At 42.7% G+C, this 21,224-nt stretch overlaps 1 protein-coding gene across 1 annotated transcript in view; it reads right to left on the reverse strand.

The window, feature by feature from the left end:
- CLVS1 (clavesin 1) overlaps positions 1 to 16,573 on the reverse strand; it is a 150,362-nt gene extending 133,789 nt beyond the window's left edge. The window contains exon 1 of the mRNA XM_006019128.1: positions 16,185 to 16,573. Within this exon, the coding sequence (XP_006019190.1) occupies positions 16,185 to 16,573 (389 nt within the window). The remainder of the gene's footprint in view (positions 1 to 16,184) is intronic.
- Positions 16,574 to 21,224: the final 4,651 nt, after the last annotated feature.

Here is a 21,224-nt window from a genome sequence, read left to right on the forward strand (position 1 = left end):
ATATTCATTTTGTGATCCATTATTACCCTTATATCCTTTTCTGCAGCACTGCTCCCAAACCAGCTATTCCCTGTTAATTAAACATGAATGCTTTATCTGACAAACAAAGGTCAAAAAAACAATTGTAACCTGAAGCTTTTGCTAGAAATAAGGATGTGATGACAAGCACACCAGGTACTGTCTACCTCGTAAAGGTCACTGGCTTTTGAAATAGATTATATATTTTATGTAAGTTCAGTAACAAAATGGTTTGAGTTTACTGACTTGATGAATTAATTTTAAAGGAAGTGTATAAAGTACTCACTGAAAGAATGTGTATGTGTGTATGATGGAGGGAGAGAGAAAGAGTCTCTAGTCTTAAGAGATCCTGGCCAGAAAAAGATGTCCGTTTCCAGTTTTTCACTCATTCAGGCTAAAAACTTGTTTAATCTGGGGTTAATTAGTCTGAGATTTGACTTACATCAATATGCGGGGGGGGGGGGGGGGGCAACTGGAGACAAGCATTTACATACAAAGCTCAACCAGCAATTGACTCTAATTAGTGGCTGTTATTTTGAGGCAAAGTGTTAATTCTAATGCCTCATAGGTACTTAATCTTTAGGGTGATCATATTATTCTGAAGGAAATCCGGGAGGGTAGGGGGCGCCCTCCCTCCCACACATACATCCCCACCTGACCCAGGCAGGAGCCCTGATGGCAGAGCAGGGTGGGACAGTGAGGAGGCCTGAGGCTGGACCTAGCTGGGAGTGGTCTCAGTGCCATGTCCCCTGGACTCTGTCAGCACACACTGCGCAGCCACATGGCACCTCCTCCCCAACACCGGCAGTGACCCAAGGTCATCACATGCAGCCTGGGCCTCAATAGTGGCTGCAGTGGCAGAGCATGAGGCTGCCAGTGGTGGGTGTCCATCTTGGCTTGCCCTGCACAGGTGCCCAAGCCCCAGGCCCCTCCCCTGGCCTGCCCCTCCCTGGCTGATCCTTGCCCCAGGCAGGAGGAGCAGTGCTCAGCCCAGCCCCTCCACCTCCAGCTGCTGCTTAGGAGAAGCCAAGCTAGGCACTTGCTGGCAGGGTGGTTCCACCAATCTAGGACTTTTACTTCAATTTTATGAGATGTCTAAGACGATGCCTATGAAATCCATGACTGTCCCAAGCAAACTGGGATGTATGGTCATGTTATTAATGTGGGACAATATGCTTGTTCATCTGTAAGATCTGGGGTTTGCTTCTAGACAAGATGCTCAAATCCGAATCAAATCAGTTGTCTGTGCTTAGCTTCATCCTATCTGAGGAATCCTCAAATTGCTGCCCAGTTCGTCCTCACCAGAATTGCAGGCATTTTTTTATGCAAGGAAAATTAAAGGTTTTGTCAATGTGAAACTGAATTTAAATTGCAGTGGGTGGCTAGAAATGGCTTGCATTTAAAAGATAAACTGAAAAATAAAGCAATTTTCTACTGTTTTTCTATTGGATCAATGCTTACTCCCTTTTTATTAGTTTTGAAATAATTTTAAGGAATATTTTGAAGAAATATTATGAAGACCTATTTTTGTTGTAAATATAAAGATGTTTTTGGCCCAGGGTAACAAGTTGTCTTTTTCCTATTACAGATCTTCCAACCTGAGAAACTGTTTGTGAAAGCACGGGTCAGGATTACAACTGGAAAAAAAGGGGAAAATGTAACAGGGAGGAAAGGTACGTTAAAAATAGACAAATAGAGATGTACAAAGACTGCAAAATAGGAGGAAAGGAAGAATGAGAAAGTGAAAAAAAGAAAAGTACCACAAAACACTAGGACTGTGCAAAACAACACCGTTCCATTTCACCTTGAGGTTCGAGGTTTCGATGGAACAGCATTTCGTATCGAATTTCATTTTGATTCGAAACAGCTGTTCCATTTTGCTTCATCAAAACAGTAAGGCTGTTTTGACTCTGTTTCAACATTTTGCTAGATTAGCTGGGGACAGGGAGTCAGCCCGCTGGGCTAACTCCCTGCACTTGGCCTCATCCAGCATGGGGGATGGGGTCGGCCCAGCTTGGCTGACTTCCCATCCCTGACCAGATCTTGCGCCGGGGATGGGAAGTTAGTCCAACTGTACTGACTGCCCATCCCCATGGTCTAAACATTTCAACTTTTGAAATGTTTCGATTAGCCTCATTTTGTTTTGAGGCTGTTTCGACACCCTTTGTTTCATTTCAATTTTGTTGTTTCAACCTCAAAATCAGTCAAAACAGTGTAGAAATGAAACAGCCACTGAAATTTTGCACAGCCCTACAAAACACAATTTTTGAAACAGAAAGGTGAGAGAGAGAGAGAGAGAAAAGACATAATACTCAAAATGGACAAGACAAGGAAAGATGGAGAGAAAAGAAAACGGGAAGAATTAAAATGGATGGTGGGGAGAGGGGAGCTAAAAATAATCAAGGTAGGGGGAGTGGGAATGCTACAAACCCCGGGGCTGGGAGAGAATGGCTGGGCTTTCTCAGCCCCAGGGCTGCACTACAAATGCCAACAGGCATTCACGACATCCAGTTAACCCAATCTCAATCTTAATTAGTGCATCCACTCAGATGAACTAAGATTGGGCACACCATTTTGGGGCAATTTAAGCCCTTTGTATTCCTGTATTTTTGGGCATGTAGATCAACTTAACCCTGGTTTGGTCCATAGAAATGTAACTCCTGTATGTACACTTATTCCTCTCTCTTTCCTTCTTCCCCCCCCACCGCTCTATTTTGTTGGCTATTTAAAGACCTTTGGCACATCATTAGTCACCTTACTTCCCCTCACATTGTTCATATCCTGTGTGCCTCAGTGTTTCCTGGAACATCCTAGGCATCCTCAAAGTACTCACTGTAAGTACTGTGGCATAACTTAACTTCTTAACTTCAGTGATCAGTCTTGCAAGTTGCTGGACATGAAGAGCTTGCAGAACCTCCTAGGATCACTGTAAGGTAAGTGGCTTTTATTTTGTAAAATATAGTTGTTAATGAGGCCCTGACTTCAAAGGAAAGATTTTTAGTGATACTGGTATCAATTTTTGTCTATGTCAAGAAACATCAGCAGATCATGAAGTTACAATTAGAATTTTACAGTTTTACAATTTAAATCATATTTAAAGAGTCAGTCTCTTTCCACATATTTGTAAAGCTTACAGCCAGCTAGTCAGAGAATATTCCCCCCCACTTTCTTTTTACAATTTGTTCCAGTAACAAGCAAAATGTTTTAACCCATTTTAATTAAGTTAGTAAGTTAGAATGAAATCAGAATATCTAATGTTTGCAAACTGAATAAGCAGAAGGTCCTAACAAAAAATGAACTATCCTAACTCCATACTTCCTACATGGGTAGTTAGTATCACAACAGTTCAAGAAGCTCTTATGTGCAATGCAGTTTCTGGCTAATGTTATGCTGACTTTAGTAATACTCTGTGGATACAGTATTAAGATAGTGGCATTTGCACCACATCACAGGCAAAATGAAGCTTTAAAGTTGGCATATTCAATCCTAAAATGAACCTAGAGCATTCTTTCGTGGTATATAGACAGGGCCTATCCCATTACAATTAGTTAGAAATCCCTTCCCAAGTCTCACCATTCATACCATTTTGGGTTCTGAGGTAAGTATGGAAGCGGGTGACCCAGAGGAAGCACAAGCAGAAGGAGGCAATGGGATGAGGGACTTCTCATTCTTCCTGAGAAAGTAGACAATTGGCTCATTATCTCAGTGTCTGTACATGCATGCATGGAGCCTGAGAAACAAGCAGAAAGAATTGGAAGTCCTTGCAGTGTCAAGAAATCATCATGTAATTAGAATAACAGAGTTGGTGGGATAGCATGAATGATTGGAGTACTGTCCTGAATGGGTACAAATTGTTCAGGAAGGACAGGGAAGGGAGAAGAGGAGGAGGAGTTGCTTTTTATGTGAAAAAGCTGCATGACTGCTAGAGCTCCAGTATGAAACTGGAGACAGGTCTGTTGAACGTTTCTGGGTTAGGGTCACAAGGGAAATCAAAAGAGTGATGTTATGGTGCTTGTCTGCTATAGACCACCAGACCAGGAGGATGGGGTAGATTAGACTTTCTTCAGAAAGCTATTGGAAATTTCTAGATCACAGGCCCTGGTTCTCATGGGGGACTTCAGTCACCCTGACATCTGCTGGGAGGGCAAAACAGCAGTGCACAGGCAATCCAGGAAGTTTTTGAAGAGTGTTGGAGTCAACTTCCTGGTATAAGTGTTGGCCAACTAGGGCCTGTGCTCTTCTTAATCTGCTGCTCACAAACAGGGATGAATTGGTGGGGAATGTAGAAGTGGGTGGCAACTTCGCAGCAGTGACCACAAAATGATTGAGTTCAGGAACCTGAGGAAAGGAAGGAAGGAGAGTTGCAGAGTAAGGACCCTGGACTTCAGAAAAGCAGACTTTGACTTGCTCAGGGAATGGATGGGCAGGATCCCCCAAGAAGCTAGTCTGAGGGGGAAAGCAGTCCAGGTGAGCTGGTTGTACTTTAAAGTAACCTTACTGAGAGCACAGGAATGAACTATCCTGATGTGCAGGAAGACTAGCAAGTATGCCAGAAGACCAGCTTGGCTTAGCAAGGAACTCTTCAGTGAGCTAAAACATAAAAAGTCATCTTATAAGAAGTGGAAACTTGGATAAATGACTAGGGAGGAATAAAAGAGTATTGCTCGAGCATGCAGGGATGACATCAAGAAGGCCAAAGTGCAACTGGAGTTGCAGCTAGCAAGGGACATGAAGGGTAACAAGAAAGGTTTTTACAAGTATGTCAGCAATAAGAGGAAGATCAGGGAAAGTGTGGGTCCCTTACTGAATGGGGGAGGCAACCTAGTGACAGATGATACAGAAAAGACTGAAGGACTCAATGCCTTTTTCACCTCAGTCTTCACATGTAAGGTCAGCTATCAGGCTACTACACCTGACAGCACAGTTTGGGGAAGAGGGGAGAAGCCAACAATGGTAAAAGAACAGGTTAAGGACTATTTAGAAAAGCTGGACGTGTACAAGTCCATGGGGTTGCATGTAATGCACCCAAGGGTACTGAGGGAGTTGGCTGATGTAACTGCAGAGCCACCATTATCTTTGAAAACTTGTGGCAATTAGGAGAGATCCCAGATGACTGGAAAAGCGCAATTATAGTGCCCATCTTTAAGAAAGGAAAGAAGGAGGATCCAGGGAACTACAGATTTGTCTGTCCCTGAAAAAATCATGGAGCAGGTCCTCAAATAATCCATTTCTAAGCAGTTGGAGGAGAAGAAGGTGATTAGGAAAAGTCAGCATGGATTCACCAGAAGCAAGTCATGCCTGACCAACCTGATTGCCTTCTATGATGAGATGACTGGCCCTATGAATGTGGAAAAGCAGTGGACATGATATACCTTGACTTTAGCAAGGTTTTTGATACAGCCTCTGACAACATTCTTACAAGCAAGCTAAGGAAGTATGTGTTGGAAGAATGAACTGTAAGGTGAATAGAAAACTGGCTGGATTGTTGAGCTCAAAGAATAGTAATCAATAGTTCAATGTCTAGTTGGCAGCCGGTATCAAGTAGAGTGCTCCAGGGCTTGGTGCTGGGGCCAATTTTGTTCAATATCTTGATCAACAATCTGGAAGATGGAAAGAAATGAACCTTCAGCAAGTTTGTAGATGACACCAAGCTGTGGGGAGTAGTAGGCACGCTGGAGGGTAGAACTAGGATTCCGAGAGATCTTGACAAATTGGAGGATTGGACCAAAAGAAATATGATATTCAATAGGGATAAGTACAAAGTCCTGCACTTAGGATGGAACATTCCCATGCACTGGTACAGGATGGGAACTGATTGGCTAAGCCGCAACTCTGCAGAAAAGGATCTGGGGGTTATAGCGGAGAATAAACTGAATGTAAGTCAACAATATGCCCATGTTTGAAAGAAAGCTAACAGTATATTGGACTGCCTTAGTAGAAGCATTGCCAGCAGATGGAAGGAAGTGGTTATTCCCCTCTATTCTGCACTGGTGAGGCCACATATGGAGTACTGTGGGAGGTTTGGGCCTCCCACTATGTGGGTATGGACAAATTGCCCCCCACCCCACTACGTAGACATGGACAAATTAGTCAGAGTCCAGCAGGTGGGGAAAAAATGGTTGAGGGCTGAGGCATATGACTTCTGAGGAAGAACTGAGAGATATGGGCTTATTTAGTCTAAAAAAAGACTAAGTGGGGATTTAATAACAGCTTTGTACTACCTGAAGGGTGGATACAGATAGGATGAAGCTAGACTGTTCTCAGTGGTGGCAGGTAACAGAACAAGGAGCAGTGGTCTCATGTTGCATCAAAAGAAGTTTTGATATTAGGAAAAACTGTCTTACTAGGAAGATAATAAAGTACTGGAATAGGTTACCCAGAGAGGTTGTTGAATTTCCATCCTGGGTGGTTTTTAAGACCTGGGCAGACAAAGTCTTGGCTGGGATGATCTAGTTGGGGATGGTTCTGCTTTGAGCAGGAGGTTGGACTAGATGACCTCCTGTGTTCCTTCCAACCCTAATTTTCTATTATTCTATGATACTATGACTATTTGTGACTGATATACATTAGAACACTTTTTGGGCTAAGGTTGTGAACTGTATTTAATTCCAGCAGGGGTGTGCATGTGTGCATGTTCAGCGGGAGATCCAGAGGGGTGAGGTGATGCAGTTACATCCCACTGCTGTCCCCAGATGACCTGGGCACAGAGGTAGCTCCAGAGCTGTTCCTGCCCCACTCTAGTTGCAGGGTGCAGGGAGCTGCTGGACAAGGTGCCAGTCTCAGCAGGGGATAGTGGTGGCACCGGGTGGGTTTCCTCTTCCTGCTCTGTTCCTTGCTGCTCACCGTCCCATGTGCCTCCCGCTGACCAGGAGCAGGTGCTGAAAGTAGTTGATAGCCTGTGTTCTAGCCCTCATTTTCCACATGTTACTGCCTTAAAAATATTATTCTGCTTAAATTTTTGTCTCCCCTCTTCCTTCCCTATGAATGTTATTAACTTCTTAGTCATTTCCTAAAATGAAATAATTTTAAATAGATTACTTTCTTTTTAATATATATTGCTTCTAGATTATTGAACTCGGTATTATCTAGACCAGAATATCATCTATGATGTATTTTACTGGAAGCTGTAACACAGCAGCACTCTGTGCTAAACTCAGACGTTGTTTGTAAAAATCATTTTGATGTTATGGTTGTTTGTACTTTAGCAATGAACTCTCATAGTAAATAGCTACAAGTCTGAATTATTGACACAGTTCAGCAGTTACTATAAATTAATCTCCACAGATGTTTATTGCTTGGCATTTTATTGAGCAGCTGAGGTAACCCTTGCAATATATATTAGAATAATCAACATTTAAAACATATTTATTCATGCCACTGGGATCATCTGATGATAATATCTCAGTAATTACATCATCATGAACATTCTTGGTAAATGCATCATTTTCTATATTATAATCCCTTAAAATATTTATAGCTGCTGCTATGATAGACAGAATAATTCTTGCCCTTTAGAACATCCCTATACATTTTCATACAGAATGGTAAGTATCTGGCATTTAAGGCTCTTGGGTTAATAAAAGAGAATTTATGAGCAGCAGCTGGTATGGAAATATACGTTGTAAAAAAAGCAGCCATTTTCTCTTCTGGGTCCTCAGAAGTATTTGTTGAAGCTATATGCCATCTTCTGAACTGTCCAGCCATAAAAAAGAAAGAAATCAGTTTCCCTAATATTGCAAAGACTGACTGAAAAGCTTCAGCCCCACTGGCCCTCTGTGCATCATTATGGTAAGTAATCCTTGGGCTGGTTCTGCACACAGGTGGATTTTACCCTGGTTGCATATCTTTAAATGACATATCTTGAATCAGAGGATAGCAGGAGTATATATAAAGCCTGACCCTCATTATTTCTGCACCCCAAACTCACAGGGAAGCCATATAGTGGGCCTAGGGACAGAATAAATATGCTAGGGACAGCAATAACATGTCCAGGGACAGCTGGAGTAGTAAGTAAGACATTTCTTAAATCTAAACTATTTTCTGACTCTTAAGAGGCTCAGCTCTTCTCAGTTGGAGAAGTGTGTATTTAGGCTAGTTAGTGTTGATGAGATTAGAAGTTTGGTTGACAAAGGTAGCTCTGTTGCCATTAGAAATGATGAGGAATGGTTTATCTGACGTGCAAATATTTTTCAAAACATTTTCCTGATTTGCTTCATGTGAGAAGCAAGACTTGTTGACATCTTCCCTGAGAAATGAGAGAGAAAATAGCCAACAACCCAATTGTAAGGGCACCCACATGGAATGTAGAAGACTCAGGTTTAAGTTTCTGCTTCAAATCAGGGACTTGACTGTGGGTCTTCTCCATCCTATATTAATATTGTAAACATCAGCCAGAAATTCTGGAAAGGAGTTTCTCAAATTGTCCATTGAAGTTGTTTTACTTTGTATAAATAATTAAGTATTCAAAGAGAGAAAGTGTGGGACACTCTAACTGTAGCTTCATAGTTATAGTTTGTATGTTGAAGACCCCATTTTGTCAACAAAAAAAAATTCTGGCCAGCTCCAGTTAGTGTATACCCTCAGTCTTGTAATGCACTTAGTTTAGCATAACATTCCAATTACAAAAAAAGCACTTACAAAATCAGTGCAGAATATATAAAATGGATTAAAAACTGGCTAGCTGATATATCTCAGCAATTGTAATTATGGAATCAGCATTCTGGAGATACTATCTGTTGTGGTCTGCCAAAAGGATCTGTTCTTGACCATTTTTTCCCCTTTATTCTTATCAGTGATCTGGAAACCTAAAATCATTGCTGGCACAGTTTGAAGATGTCCCAAGAGTTGATAGAATGGTAAGCGATGAGAAGGACAGGTCAGTTCAATAGAAAGATCTGAATTGCCTGGTAAACTGAGTTCGCTTTCATTTTAATGCAGATAAATATAGGTTAAACTTAAAAACAAAGTAGGTAAGTCACAGGCATAGGATGAAGGATCGTGTTTTGGAAAATAGAGATTCAGGACAGGACTTGTCCTGTTCATGAGCTCACAGTATGATATAGTGGCTAGGAAAACAACTCTAATCCTTGGATGTACAAGCAGGGGAATATCAAGCATTACCCAAGGATATGGTAGTAGCAATATATTGTGTCCATTTCTACTGTCTGCCCCTTAAAATGAAGTTGGTTAACTGGAAATGGTTCAGAAAAAAAGGTATATTCATAACTGGAAGTCTGGGAAACCTGCCTCATTGTGAGAGAATAAAGAATCTCCATCTATTTGGCTTATCCAAAGATAGGTAAAAAGGTGATTTGATTATAGTATAAAAATGTCTATGCAGAGAAATTTCTGATTATAGAGGGTTTAATTTAGCAGGCAAAAGTATGATGGTACCTACCACCTGGAAGCTGAAGCTAGACAAATGTAAACTAGAAATAAGTCACACATTTTAAACAGTGAAAGTAATTAACCATTAGAGTAAATTATCCATGGATGTGATAGATCTTCCATCACTTGAAGTTTTAAAATAAAGACTGCAGCGAGGCTCACAATACAAATTCTGGTGGAATGGCTATACTGGTTAAGAATGTGAAAAAATCACACTCTTTACTCCACATAGATAAGCCAGCAAAACCCCTGGTGTATATATGTAGCTTTGCCAACAGAATAATGCTTTGAGGAGGTGTTATAGCTAGGCTGAAAGAAAAATGCCAGCTGTTGACCCACACTGCTTGTCCACTGGGAGGCTCTGCTTTGCAGCAAAGGCCTTATAGAGTAGACAAGCCCAAATGTCTTTCTGTATTCTGAAATGGAAGTTATGGGCTGGTGCAAAGGTCAACCAAAAGATTCTATGGGTTTTTTTCCTCCAGAAGTCCATGCTAGTGTATCATAATGATATCCACTGGCTCTAAAACCTAGGAATTTGTGTTTCCAGACTGCTTTATTCATACAATGTCATCCATTGTATTGTAGAAACGATTTAAAAAGAGCTGTCACAGAGATGTCTCATCTGTAGACAAGTATAGCAATTTTAGAAAATTTATGCTTTCAGAATTATGATTTAGTGATAAAGGGAGAGAAGATGCCGTCCTCTGTGAATGGGGAATGAAGTATTGAAAGAAATTTGTCAGGCTGTTCTCTTCCCTCTGCCTATCCATAGTGAACCCGTGGGCTATATCATGCAGGTAGGCTTGATACACTGGCTGGTGTTATATTTCAGATGTGATATAAAATGAACATCTTGAAATCTTGGGGTCGCTGAAGAGTCAGGTATGGCAGTCAAAATCCAATCCAATCTGGGAAATCCAATCTACTGTCAGATTTCCAGACCGATAAATAGCTCCTTGAGTCAGATGATGAAATCCTATGCACCAGATGAGGGCTGTGGACTGACCCTACACACCAGATTTTATCTGCAGCTCAACCCCATGCACCAGATTAAGTGCCATGGACTGCCCCTGTGCCAGTCAACCAGCCCATGAGTAACCATCACTGCTAAACACACACCACCAAATATATATATGCCACCAAAAACATATTCTGGTGGCAGAAAAGGGGAAGGGATCCTTATATTCATGTATGGGGCAAATCTTGTTCCTAATGCATGAGAAAGTTCTACTGAGACCAGGAAAAGAAAATTCACCTTTCCCTGTAGGCTGTAGAACATGATCAGTGACTGGCAGACCACAATGACAGGTGCAGATGGAAGCCCTAGCTGAACCCTAAGTGATAAATAATTTGTGTTTTAAGTGGCATATGATCAATAATCATTAACCTTGCATTCAAGTCATAAGCAGTAGCCTAGAAAGGGAGAAGAATCTGCTTCTTAAGGCCACTAACATTAAGCTATGGCCAAGAGTAAATAACTGCTTTGTGGAAAACACTTAATAGCAGCTAAAAGTAACAACTGATGTTTTGTCTTTTGATAAAAGGAATTGAATTATATGTAGTTAGCTAGAATCCTATTGAAATAATGTTTTGGTTACCATGTTCTTAGCCTTGCCCATTTACAATCGATTTGTGCTAAGTTGGAGAAGTGTGGCTAAAGCAGAAGGTCCAAATGTCTGTTTCAGAATGAACCTTTGCAGACATCACAACTAGCGTGATCAGTAAAGTCAAAGAAATGGAATATGGCAAAACAGTATTCCCAGGTGGTGAAGGAAAGAGATACAAAGTCCTCTCTCCCAGAATCGTAGTTTTCACAAGGGCATAGACCCCAGGTAATTGGCATCCTCCAAGTTCATAAAAATGTTCCTGGAGTGTAAGCAGTAATAAGCTCAGATATAGACCTGTCTCTTGCCTCTTTATCTGACTTTATTGGTAATAATAAACTTTACCTGTTAAGAGAGAGTGGGTGATGATTGGGAAGTGTAATTGCATCTCGATTTGGGGTACAGAAGAGGTAATCATTCAGGAAATCATAACTGTCCCTTAATTATGTGTCTAAGCTTGCAAAAGAAGTCCTGATCAAAGATAGGACAAAGCTATAGTCTTGTCTCTTCAAAGACCAAATGGTCCTGGGTTTTTGGTATAACCCTGGCAATACAATACTGAAGTAGCTCTCAGCATCCACCATGACCTTTCTCCATTTGCAGGGTTTACATATAGAAGCCTGTACTTTGTAATTCCAAGTGATTCCCAGTACTTTGGGATATAATAACTGAATTGTATGTAGTTAGCTAGAATGAATGTAATCAGATTGTGGCCCGGATGAAGTGATGCCTTGTATTGTGTTGTGTTGTAGCCATCAAATCCTGTCCGTGAGGGATACAGTTCCATTTGCATTATTTTGAGTTTGGGATTGTTTGCTTATTTTTAAGGTATTACTTCTATATCTGCATCTAGCTATACTGCACTGTTATAGGAATTCAGCAAACTCTAACTGATATCTGGAAGAGTTGCTTTTCTTTCAAGATATGTGTGTGTGAGCCTGGATGACAGCAACCTTAGCTTTCCCAGAGCAAGCCCTGATAAACAGGGTTAATCTTAAGACTTCATTTTGCTGAGGGCTCAGAAACCTAAGGCTAGTTATATATAATACTTAAATCCCTTAATTCAACCAGTGGAGCTACAACGTTCCTGGCCAGTAAAGCTGATATTTTATATTCATTCAGGATACGTGTTCATTCATCCTTTCTTTCAGCTGTGTTGCTGGAAGAGTTTTTGCCAGAAAACTCTCACATTCACACTTTAATAGAATATTAGGCCCAAATCTACACGATACAAAATGGAGTGTGAAATCTTGGCCCCTAAAATCCAGACTTTGGCTGAATTTTGGTACTGAAACTTGATTTAGTGTGTACCGTTCCAATATAAACCCAAATTATTAGTTTTCTAATAAACCGAACCAAAATGCTTAGCTGGCACACCCCAGAGCTTGAGGACTTCAAAACTGGATCCTGGATTTTGTAATTTGAGTTGTTTTCCACTAAAAATCAGTAAGAGGCATCAAAATTCTGTATTTTATTACATTGTTCAGCTTCATCATGCAAGTGGAAGAATTTCAAGGCTGTGACTGTGGACAAGGAGGATTTCTCCTTCGTACATGTTTCTGTCACCTCAAATAGATAACAAAAGCTGACTAATCACAATAACTTATAACTGTATAGATTTAGTGTCGGAAGATATCTTTATAATAATGATGGGCTGAACTGAAAATAACCTTTGACTATGTGTATATCTCAATCATTGGACTACTGGTAGGTCATAAAGAAGAGGGAGAACGCCTTTTCTTTTTTCCTGCAGAGAGCAGGATTCAAACCAGTGGCTTAAAGTAGCAGTAAAGTAAGTTTAGACTGGATACCAGGAAAAACTTCTTCACTGTTAGAACAGTTAGGAAGCAGTGTTAGGACAGACCACCTAGGAAAGCATAGAATCTTCATCATTGTAGGTATTTAAGACAAGATTTGAATTATGATTCACTCCTTCTTAGCAGGTAAGGTATATTACTACCACCAAAGTCAGAGAAAGAGGCAAGAAACGAGTCTGTATCCCAACCTATTATTGTTTACACCCTAGGAACATTTCTATGGACTTGAATAAGAGAGAATTATTGGTCAGGACTGATCTAGGAGTAGTTAAGCCTATGAAGTTTGCCATGCTTTGGGCCTTTGCACGTTGCCAGATGGCACTGGGAAGGAATATTTTTCCCCTCCTCCTGCTACATGTATCATGGGTTATTTTTCACCTGCTCCAGAAGCACTGGGTGTTGGCTATAGCAAGGCTGGGAATACTAACTGCAGTTTGCTCTATGAGCATGTGCGTTTTCAGCAGCTCAAATAGGAGTGGCACAAATTTGGGCTGGGGGTTTCTGCCTCAGCACACATGTCCAGACATGCTGTTTGGTGTGGGGCAAGTTGTGCCACTTAGGGCAAAATAACCTTGCCCAGCTCCTCCCAGACCTGCAGCCAGGGGAAGCTAGAGCCTGGGGCTAGCACCTGTGCTGGCCTGAGCAGTATAAAAACCTGCCCTGTGCTGGCCCCAGCAGTATAGAAAGCTACCCTGGCGAGCAGCTCAGAGCTACTTGCCCTTAGGAGCTTCTGAGACCCAGCCACTTGGTATCTGGGGACACTACCCCTTGTGGCAGCTGGACTGCTGTAGCAGCCCTGACCTGGAGTGGCCCCTGCACCCTCTACACACTGCAGCAGTCTGGCAGTGGGGGCTGCTGCCTGCCTGTGACCTGCTGCCACTTGCGACAGCAACTGCCCCCTTGGACTTGCGGCCCCATGGCTGCACCCCTGTCAGACCCCTGCTCTGCCATCTGGACAGCTACTACCCAGAAGATGTGCTCCTTGTGGTGGCCCACTTTGAGCTGTTAAAGCATATCCTCTTGGCCCCAAATGGCCAAGAAGTCAGTCACTTTGTCTGCCCACAAGCTGGGTCCCCAGTGCTGGCCCTGGATATGCTCCTCTACATGGGTCTTGCCACTTGTCTCCCTAGTAGAGATCCTGGTATTCCCTGCTTACAAATTGCAAATACTCTGATAAGAAACCCAAATTCTCTCATTAAAATAGTGTTCTTCCGCTGTTTAAATGAAATGTTGCTATATAGAGAGAGATCAGTTGGGCAATGTTTTATTGATATATTTACAAGTGTAAAGCAATTTGGAGGAAGGGAGGGAGGGTTGGGGGAGTTTGTGGGTGGGTGTAGGGTTTGTGGGGCTGAGGTCTGTGCAGGTATGGGGCTTGTGTGGGTATTTGGGGTTTGTGGCTGTTTATGTAGGTGAGGGGTTTGTGGGGGTGGCTTGGGGATGTGGGTGGATTGTGGGGGGCTGTTCAAGTGGGGTTTGTTCCCTTCCCCACCCCACAGGGAGCAGCCCCCCTGCACAGTTCATGGATTGCCCCCCCCCACAGGGCCCACATGCCCCACTGCAGGGCCCCCCCCAACAGGGCTCACAGCTCACCCCTGCAGCAGCAGCCATGGGGCACTCAGGGCCTGCTGCAGCCTGAGACAGCAGTGGTGCAGCATGGCCCCAATTGCCTCAGAGCCAGCGCCACCTGTGCCGCTCGTCACAGGACTGTTCCAGCTTGGTGCTGCAAAATGCAGGGCTGTGAGGCTTCATGTAGCACCGGGGCTGCTCAGGCTGCTACCCGGGGTCCAGCCCAGCTCTCAGGGATTGCGTGTCATGCTGGGAACAGCAGCAGCAGCCATGGGGGCGCTCGGGTCCTCCTGGCACAGCACCTTCATGCAGCACGCGGCAGCACAGCTTGGCCAAGGCCACCTGGTACCCGGCGCTGCCTGTGCTACATTGCGTGGCTCTGACCCAGCTTGGTGCAGTGCTGTGCACCTTTGGGCAGCTCTGGGCCACTCAGACTGTCACCTGGGGTCCCACACCACTCTCAGGGACTGCCTTGCAGGTTGGGCTGGGTCCTGTGTGCACGGAAGCGGCTCAGCCCGACAGGCGGGGGAGCTATGCCAGGAAGGCCCCGGCTGCCCCAATGGCCACTGCAGCTATGGGTGAGCTATGGGCTGTGAGGGGGGGCTGAGGTCCTGTGGGGCACAGGAGGGGTACCCACCCCTCCCAAGTTGCCCCTCATGGTCCCCTGCACCCTCACAGCCCCCCCTCCTCCAGCCCCTCTACCCCTGTTTACTGGGAACAGAGCCCAAGTCCGGGTCACTGCAGTCTGCACTGCTCCTTGCCCCACACGTGCTGCAGTATGCTGCAGCACTGGGACAAGGGGCTGACATAGAAAGCTCTGGCTGGCTACCAAAGCTTCTCTTTGGAGGACCCTAGCCTCCGGTTGCCTCAGGGCTCCATTTTTTTTTGCAGGTTATTTTTTAATACCTGGATATCCAGGTATCAAATTTTGAGTTGAGCCCAGAATGCCTCTTGCCATGTCTAAAACTACTTTGAGACATGGCAAGAGGCACGTGTGGGCTCGTCTGGATGTGCCCAGTGAGACTAAAACCTGGAGATTTCTGGTTAGGCTCAGAGTCAGACCAATCACGCATTTGGGATCAGGAAGAAATTTTTTCCCCATGGTCAGACTTGTACGGTCTGTGAAGATTTTTGCCATCCACTGACATGGGGGGCATGGCCCTCTTCCTTGGGACACTTGAGAGTATTTTAACAACCCATGCAGTGGCAAGACACTGATCGTCATTGTTTCCCTGCTTTGCTATGGCAAAGCACCTGAGGATGCAGTGCCTTGTAGTTGTGTGACAGTGTTGATTGTGTAGTATTAATTATAGGTTAGACAAGGATTTGTATGGGATGGTTTAGATAAGGATGATTCTCCCTCAGGCAAGGGGTTGGACTAAATGACCTCTAGAGGTCACTTTCAGGCCTACTTTTCTATGATTCAGAGGTCTTTACTCCCAGACAACCTGTGCAGCTCATCACTAACATCCAGGATATAATTATATAATAGGTATTAAAATATGTACTGCAAGCAATGAATATCTGACTATAAACGCTGCAATATTTTTGGAAAAATACAAGCTACTTATTTGAAGCAATGGCGTATAGTAATTCTGCTGCAGTATATGCATGAGAAATGATGGGTGATCTGATTAGATGAAAGCTTTAGTGAAATGGACTGGTGTTTGGAATATGCTTTTATCAGAATGATCTTGCTGTTTGAAATATGGTGACTAATAACCAGTGAACAGGTTATAAAAGTGTCTATGTCTGCATGTAAAAAGATAAGGACATTATCTACATTTACCTACTCTGATCCCAGTTGGCTGCAAAGAGCAGAAGAATCTTTCTGCCACAGTGATCACGATTTTCCAGTACTCCGGGGAACCCATCAATCAGAGCTCTTTTGATCCCTGGATCATCAGCCTTGAAGTTTTTGAACATATCCAGGTTTAACTGGCGGTACTGGAAGTACTGGGCCAGCAATCTGAAGGCCTCTGTTTGGTGAAACTTCCTGGCTCGGAGAAATCTCAAGATGAAGGCATCATCTGTACGTAAAAACCCAATGTCAGGCCTGGTGATGATCATATCCCTGACTTGTTGGATATCCTGATGCAAAATGTCTGGGTTTTCATTCAGTTCCAGTCGGGCTTTCTCTATAGTTTCTGGACTAAGTCCAGCTTGTAAATGGGTCATCTCTGCAAAAATTTATTTTCAAAATCCTTATCTTAAGATAATTTAGGAAGAGAAATGCTGATCCCATTCAACTGATGGTCTGCTGTAAGTGTGATCCATTCAAAACCTTTTTGAGTTTAGGCAGATATTTGACAAGTAAAATGGGAAGGTTTTTTCATATCCTTGCAGGAAGCATAACATTCAGTTCGTAGATACTGTAATCCAGAGGAAAGTGAAGCTTATTCCACTGCTTACTAAAAAACAAAATAAAACAAAATTAAGGACATGGAGAAAGCAAATGTTTCTGAGCTTGTACATAATAACTACACCCGCTTGTGTATATCAAATATTAAGAGGTTAGTAAGCAAATAGCATAATGTAGTTGACGTCTCAAACATAAAATAAAAGGGTGTAAGAAAGCATTCAGAAATTATAATGATTTTGAGCATTTAGCAGCAGTAATGTTTTACTGGATTAATACTAGATTATTCTTTATTTATTGAGTCTGCAAAAACTGATGTGGAAAGACAGCATCCCAGTGTGTCCTGTAATGCCACTCCTGTGACACAAGCACCTTTTATGGCTGCCCTGACCAGGCAACAGTAAGAAAAAAGTGTGATATTTTTACTCGTGATGAGACAAAATGTGTTCTCTTCTGATGAACTGCTAATAAAAAGGACATTTTTAGTCCCCTAAATACACAGATTTAGATTTTTCATGATTAGGCTATCATTTTTAAAAGTTGCTGTTATTGTTAATTGTTATTATATTATTTTATAAATGTTCTCTTTATATGTGACAAGGTTTATAGAGAGAAGTGTGATAAAATAAAAAAATATGACTTTTACTCAGCATTATTTTGGAGCTGGTGATGTCTCCTAGAAAATATTTTCCACTAAGGAGTTTTTTTCTTTTTTTTTTTGAAGTTTACCCTCATTTTTTCCTGAGGTAACATTCTGCCTAAGCCAATAATACAAAGGATTTATTTCACTGTGTTTTTAATCTCAGGTTAATTTATGTGTATTGCCTATCCTGCCAGAAAAAGCCCCAGCACTTTTGGCCAAATTCTTGTCTATCTCTAAAAGAATTTTTTGCAGCTTTTTTGGCACATAAATCACTTAAGTTGATTCTAATTCACCCTGCATAATGGCTACTGAGGCACCTACCTTCACTTGTGAGCAGCTGGAGTCCTAAATCCAGCTGGGAAATATGTACATTTTCTATGACCCTACAAAACTTTCCTCCCAGAAAAACCATAGGCAGCACATTTTTGAAGCAAAGAGGAGGAAGGTATCCAGTCAGGCTCTTAGTGCAACAGACTACTGGTTAGATCACTTGCCCAGCAAGTGCTTTCCCCACCAATACTGTTCAATGCCAAATGCAGAAACAGAACTCATCTCTCTCCTGCCCAAGTTAGTGCCTTTCTCACATGGCCACAAAGTTACAGTTTCTGAATTGTTCTCTTCCTGCCCCCATGGTTTTTACCTGCCTATGTGGTGGGAGGGAGGGGGGCAGTGTTGCCCTCTACCTGGGATCTCTTGAGTGTATATTAACAATCTTTTTTAGAAGCAAGGTGCTGGCTGTCCTGGGTCCCCTACTTTATCTGTGTCAAGTTAGGGTGTAATGTTTTGTGTTGTGTCAGGGTTGATGGTCATTTTACGAGAAGTTTGGATTATGGTTTTGTACAGGGTGGTTTGGATAGGGATGATCTTGCCTACAGGCGGGGGAGGTTGGAGTAGATGACATCTGGAGGTTCTCTGTGATTCTGTGCCCTGCTTCTTTCTTGGTTGTTCAGAGGCCCAGCTTCAGCAGAAGGGATGGAACTATGTAGCCCATGGCCTAATTGGTTAGGGGACATTAGAGGAATTGGTAGACATTGCTTAAGCTTTGTCTGATTGAGGGGGATGTAGAAGTAGGTTCCTGCATTTTGTGCAAATTGCCTAAACACTAGGCTAGCAGGCTAAAAGGTGGGACAGCTCTTTGTTTAGAATACTCCCTCTGAGTGAGATATATATGGCATAGCCATATTCATGGCCCCCCAGCGTAAATCTAGGAGAGTCTTTGGATTAGGATTAATTTCTGGGGCCACATTAAGATGCCCATTGAGAGAGTATGTATCTATGTAACTATGTATTTCCCTGGTGGATTTGAATTACACTCATGAGGTAAGATGTATACTATTTATTTCATATGTGGCAAAGATTTAGAGGTAGATTGGGATTTGGCCCTTTATCATGAGGAATACTAGCTGAGCTCAACCTCAAGCAGAAGCTATACTGTGGAACAGGCCTAATTACCTTGCTGTAAACATTACAGGTATTTTGTCTCCATTCAGCTTTACAGCCAGGTACCTCATAGGCATTCATTATCCTGCTGTGTATAAACCATCTTGTGGGCAGTGAAGACATATCCAGAAGCATCATTCATTGGCAGCTGTTGAACAGCAACCCTAACAGAATTTAATGCTCAGCAAAGACACCAGTCCATTATTATTCTTGGTGAGCACATTGTATCTCCACTCTCCTTAACTTCCTGGTCCCTTGTCACCTTAGATTTTTAAGGGTGTTTTTGGTAGCAGTTCTTATCTTCCAAAGGAAAACTGTAACCATTTTGTTTAACTCAATTGTCTCAATTGTCTCGAAGCTCAAAACATGAGAAAGTTTCACCATGAAAAAATTGTGAAACGTATTTGATAATTTGAACACTTTAAGTTTCAAAGTCTAGATCAGTGGTTCTCAACTTCTTTAGATTTGAGGCACCCCTCAGAAAATGCCAGCTCTTAGTTTTCTCTTGTTCTTTGACCACAGAAAAATGATAAAGCAAGTCTTGTGTTGAATAGAAATCTGAAAGACCACAACAGGTCAGAATGTTTTGGCACTATGGGTTCTTATTTGAAGTCTGATGGTTTATCTTGTAACTCATGTTAGCATAGCTATTGGTGCTAATGTTGCATGGAATGCTGTGGCACACTTGAAAGGATATCAGTGAACCCTGGTTGTGAATCACTGGTCTACATGTTTGAATATATGTTTTATGCTAAGTTCTTATTTTCAAATTTTTACCTTTTTTTTAATATAAGTTTTGCATTTTTTCATCCTTTTTTTTTTCTTTGCCTTGACATTTTCTGATAGAAGTTTTCAGGAAAAGCACCTGGCTAGTATAGGTATGACAAAAGATGCTATAGGATCTTTTGATCAGTTTCAGTGATGGAAATCAGGAGATACCTCTACTGAAGTCAAAAAAGTTACACCTATGTAAAGCAGGACCAGAATCAGGGCCAATTTTTTCAGGCTTTAAAAGTGTTCAGGGTCTTTTTTATGTTGTATATCGCAAAAGGAACTTTGTTTATATTTATTTATTTATATCCCCTAGTGATGGATGTTCTTTATTTTATTTGAAGAAAGTTTCTTGAAGAATAGTGAAGGCTTAGATAATTAAAATATTGTTTTGACTTCATTAATACCATTGATTTCTGGCTGCCATATCAGACCCTTGGGACAGCAGTAACAAGTTTGACTTCACATCCAAGGCTGCTGCAAGTTTTGTTAGCAGTACTGTTGCGAGGGCAGGGAGAATAGGGTGACCGCCATAGGCACTGAAGCAAAGGGGTGCCAATAGGCACTGCCAAGCCAGGGTGGGGTGCAGGATGAAGCTGTGAGCGGCTTGTTTGGGAGGGCATGGGGATAAGGGATAGGGTGGCTCCTGCTGCTTTGTGTACACCTGGGCAAGCATGGAGGGTGGGGAGGGCAAGGAGAATAGGGATATGTGCGTGGGGCGAGGGTGGGCTGCCGCTGTGGGCTTGGCTCCAGGCACCAAACTTTGTTGCTATGTCCTTGTTTATTAGTGATCAGGAGCTTGTGGAGCACAGAGGACATGTGGGATCACCATTTTTTCAGCTGTATCTTACTGGTCCCTCATTCATAGACTGTAATTGAGGGTCTCAGTACCTAAATTTGAATGTAGTGGGATCAACTCTCCTTTGCACTGTGATAGGTTAAAAACAGATTTCAGATTTCTCCCAGGACAAATCCTTTTGTTCTGAATTAGCCCCATGTTATAAATACCTGTGAAGTACTGAGATAATACTCTCCCCTCCCCCCAGAAATCTGAGCTAATTGAAGTTAATTGCCATTCAAGCTGCATGTGTGCATGACTGTCCCATGATTGTTTTAATATGAATCAAAGCCTGGGTCAATCACAGACTCATAGAGAAGTAGGGCTGGAAGGGACCTCCATAGGTCTTATAGTCCAAACCCCTGCCTGAGGCTGGATTATCCCTGTCTATTAGGGCTCTGTGAAGTCAATTCGATTTGGAGGAGATTTGACCCAATTTGGTGGCCGATTCTGAATTGAATTGGGAGACCAATTAAAAGGTCCGAATCAAATCAGAAGCCTCTGAATCAATTCAGAAAAGATTCAGTGCCACTTCAGAGATTCAGCCATAGACTTAACAGGCAGCAGTCCTCACCACGCTGGACACAGCTGCCTCCAGCTGGTAAATCTGATTGTGGTGGGCGGAGTGGGGAGGTAAGGGGTATGGAGGGGGCAGATCAATGCCCCCACAGCAAAGGAGGGATTGGGGCTGGGGCTGGGACAAGCTGGTGGGGCAGGGGGAAGTGAGCTGCGCCTTCTTCCCGCACGTCTGAGGGGTACAGGGAGGGGGGGCAGCTAC

Source organism: Alligator sinensis, unplaced genomic scaffold (genome assembly GCF_000455745.1).
Source record: "Alligator sinensis unplaced genomic scaffold, ASM45574v1 scaffold860_1, whole genome shotgun sequence".
Lineage (NCBI taxonomy): Eukaryota > Metazoa > Chordata > Crocodylia > Alligatoridae > Alligator > Alligator sinensis.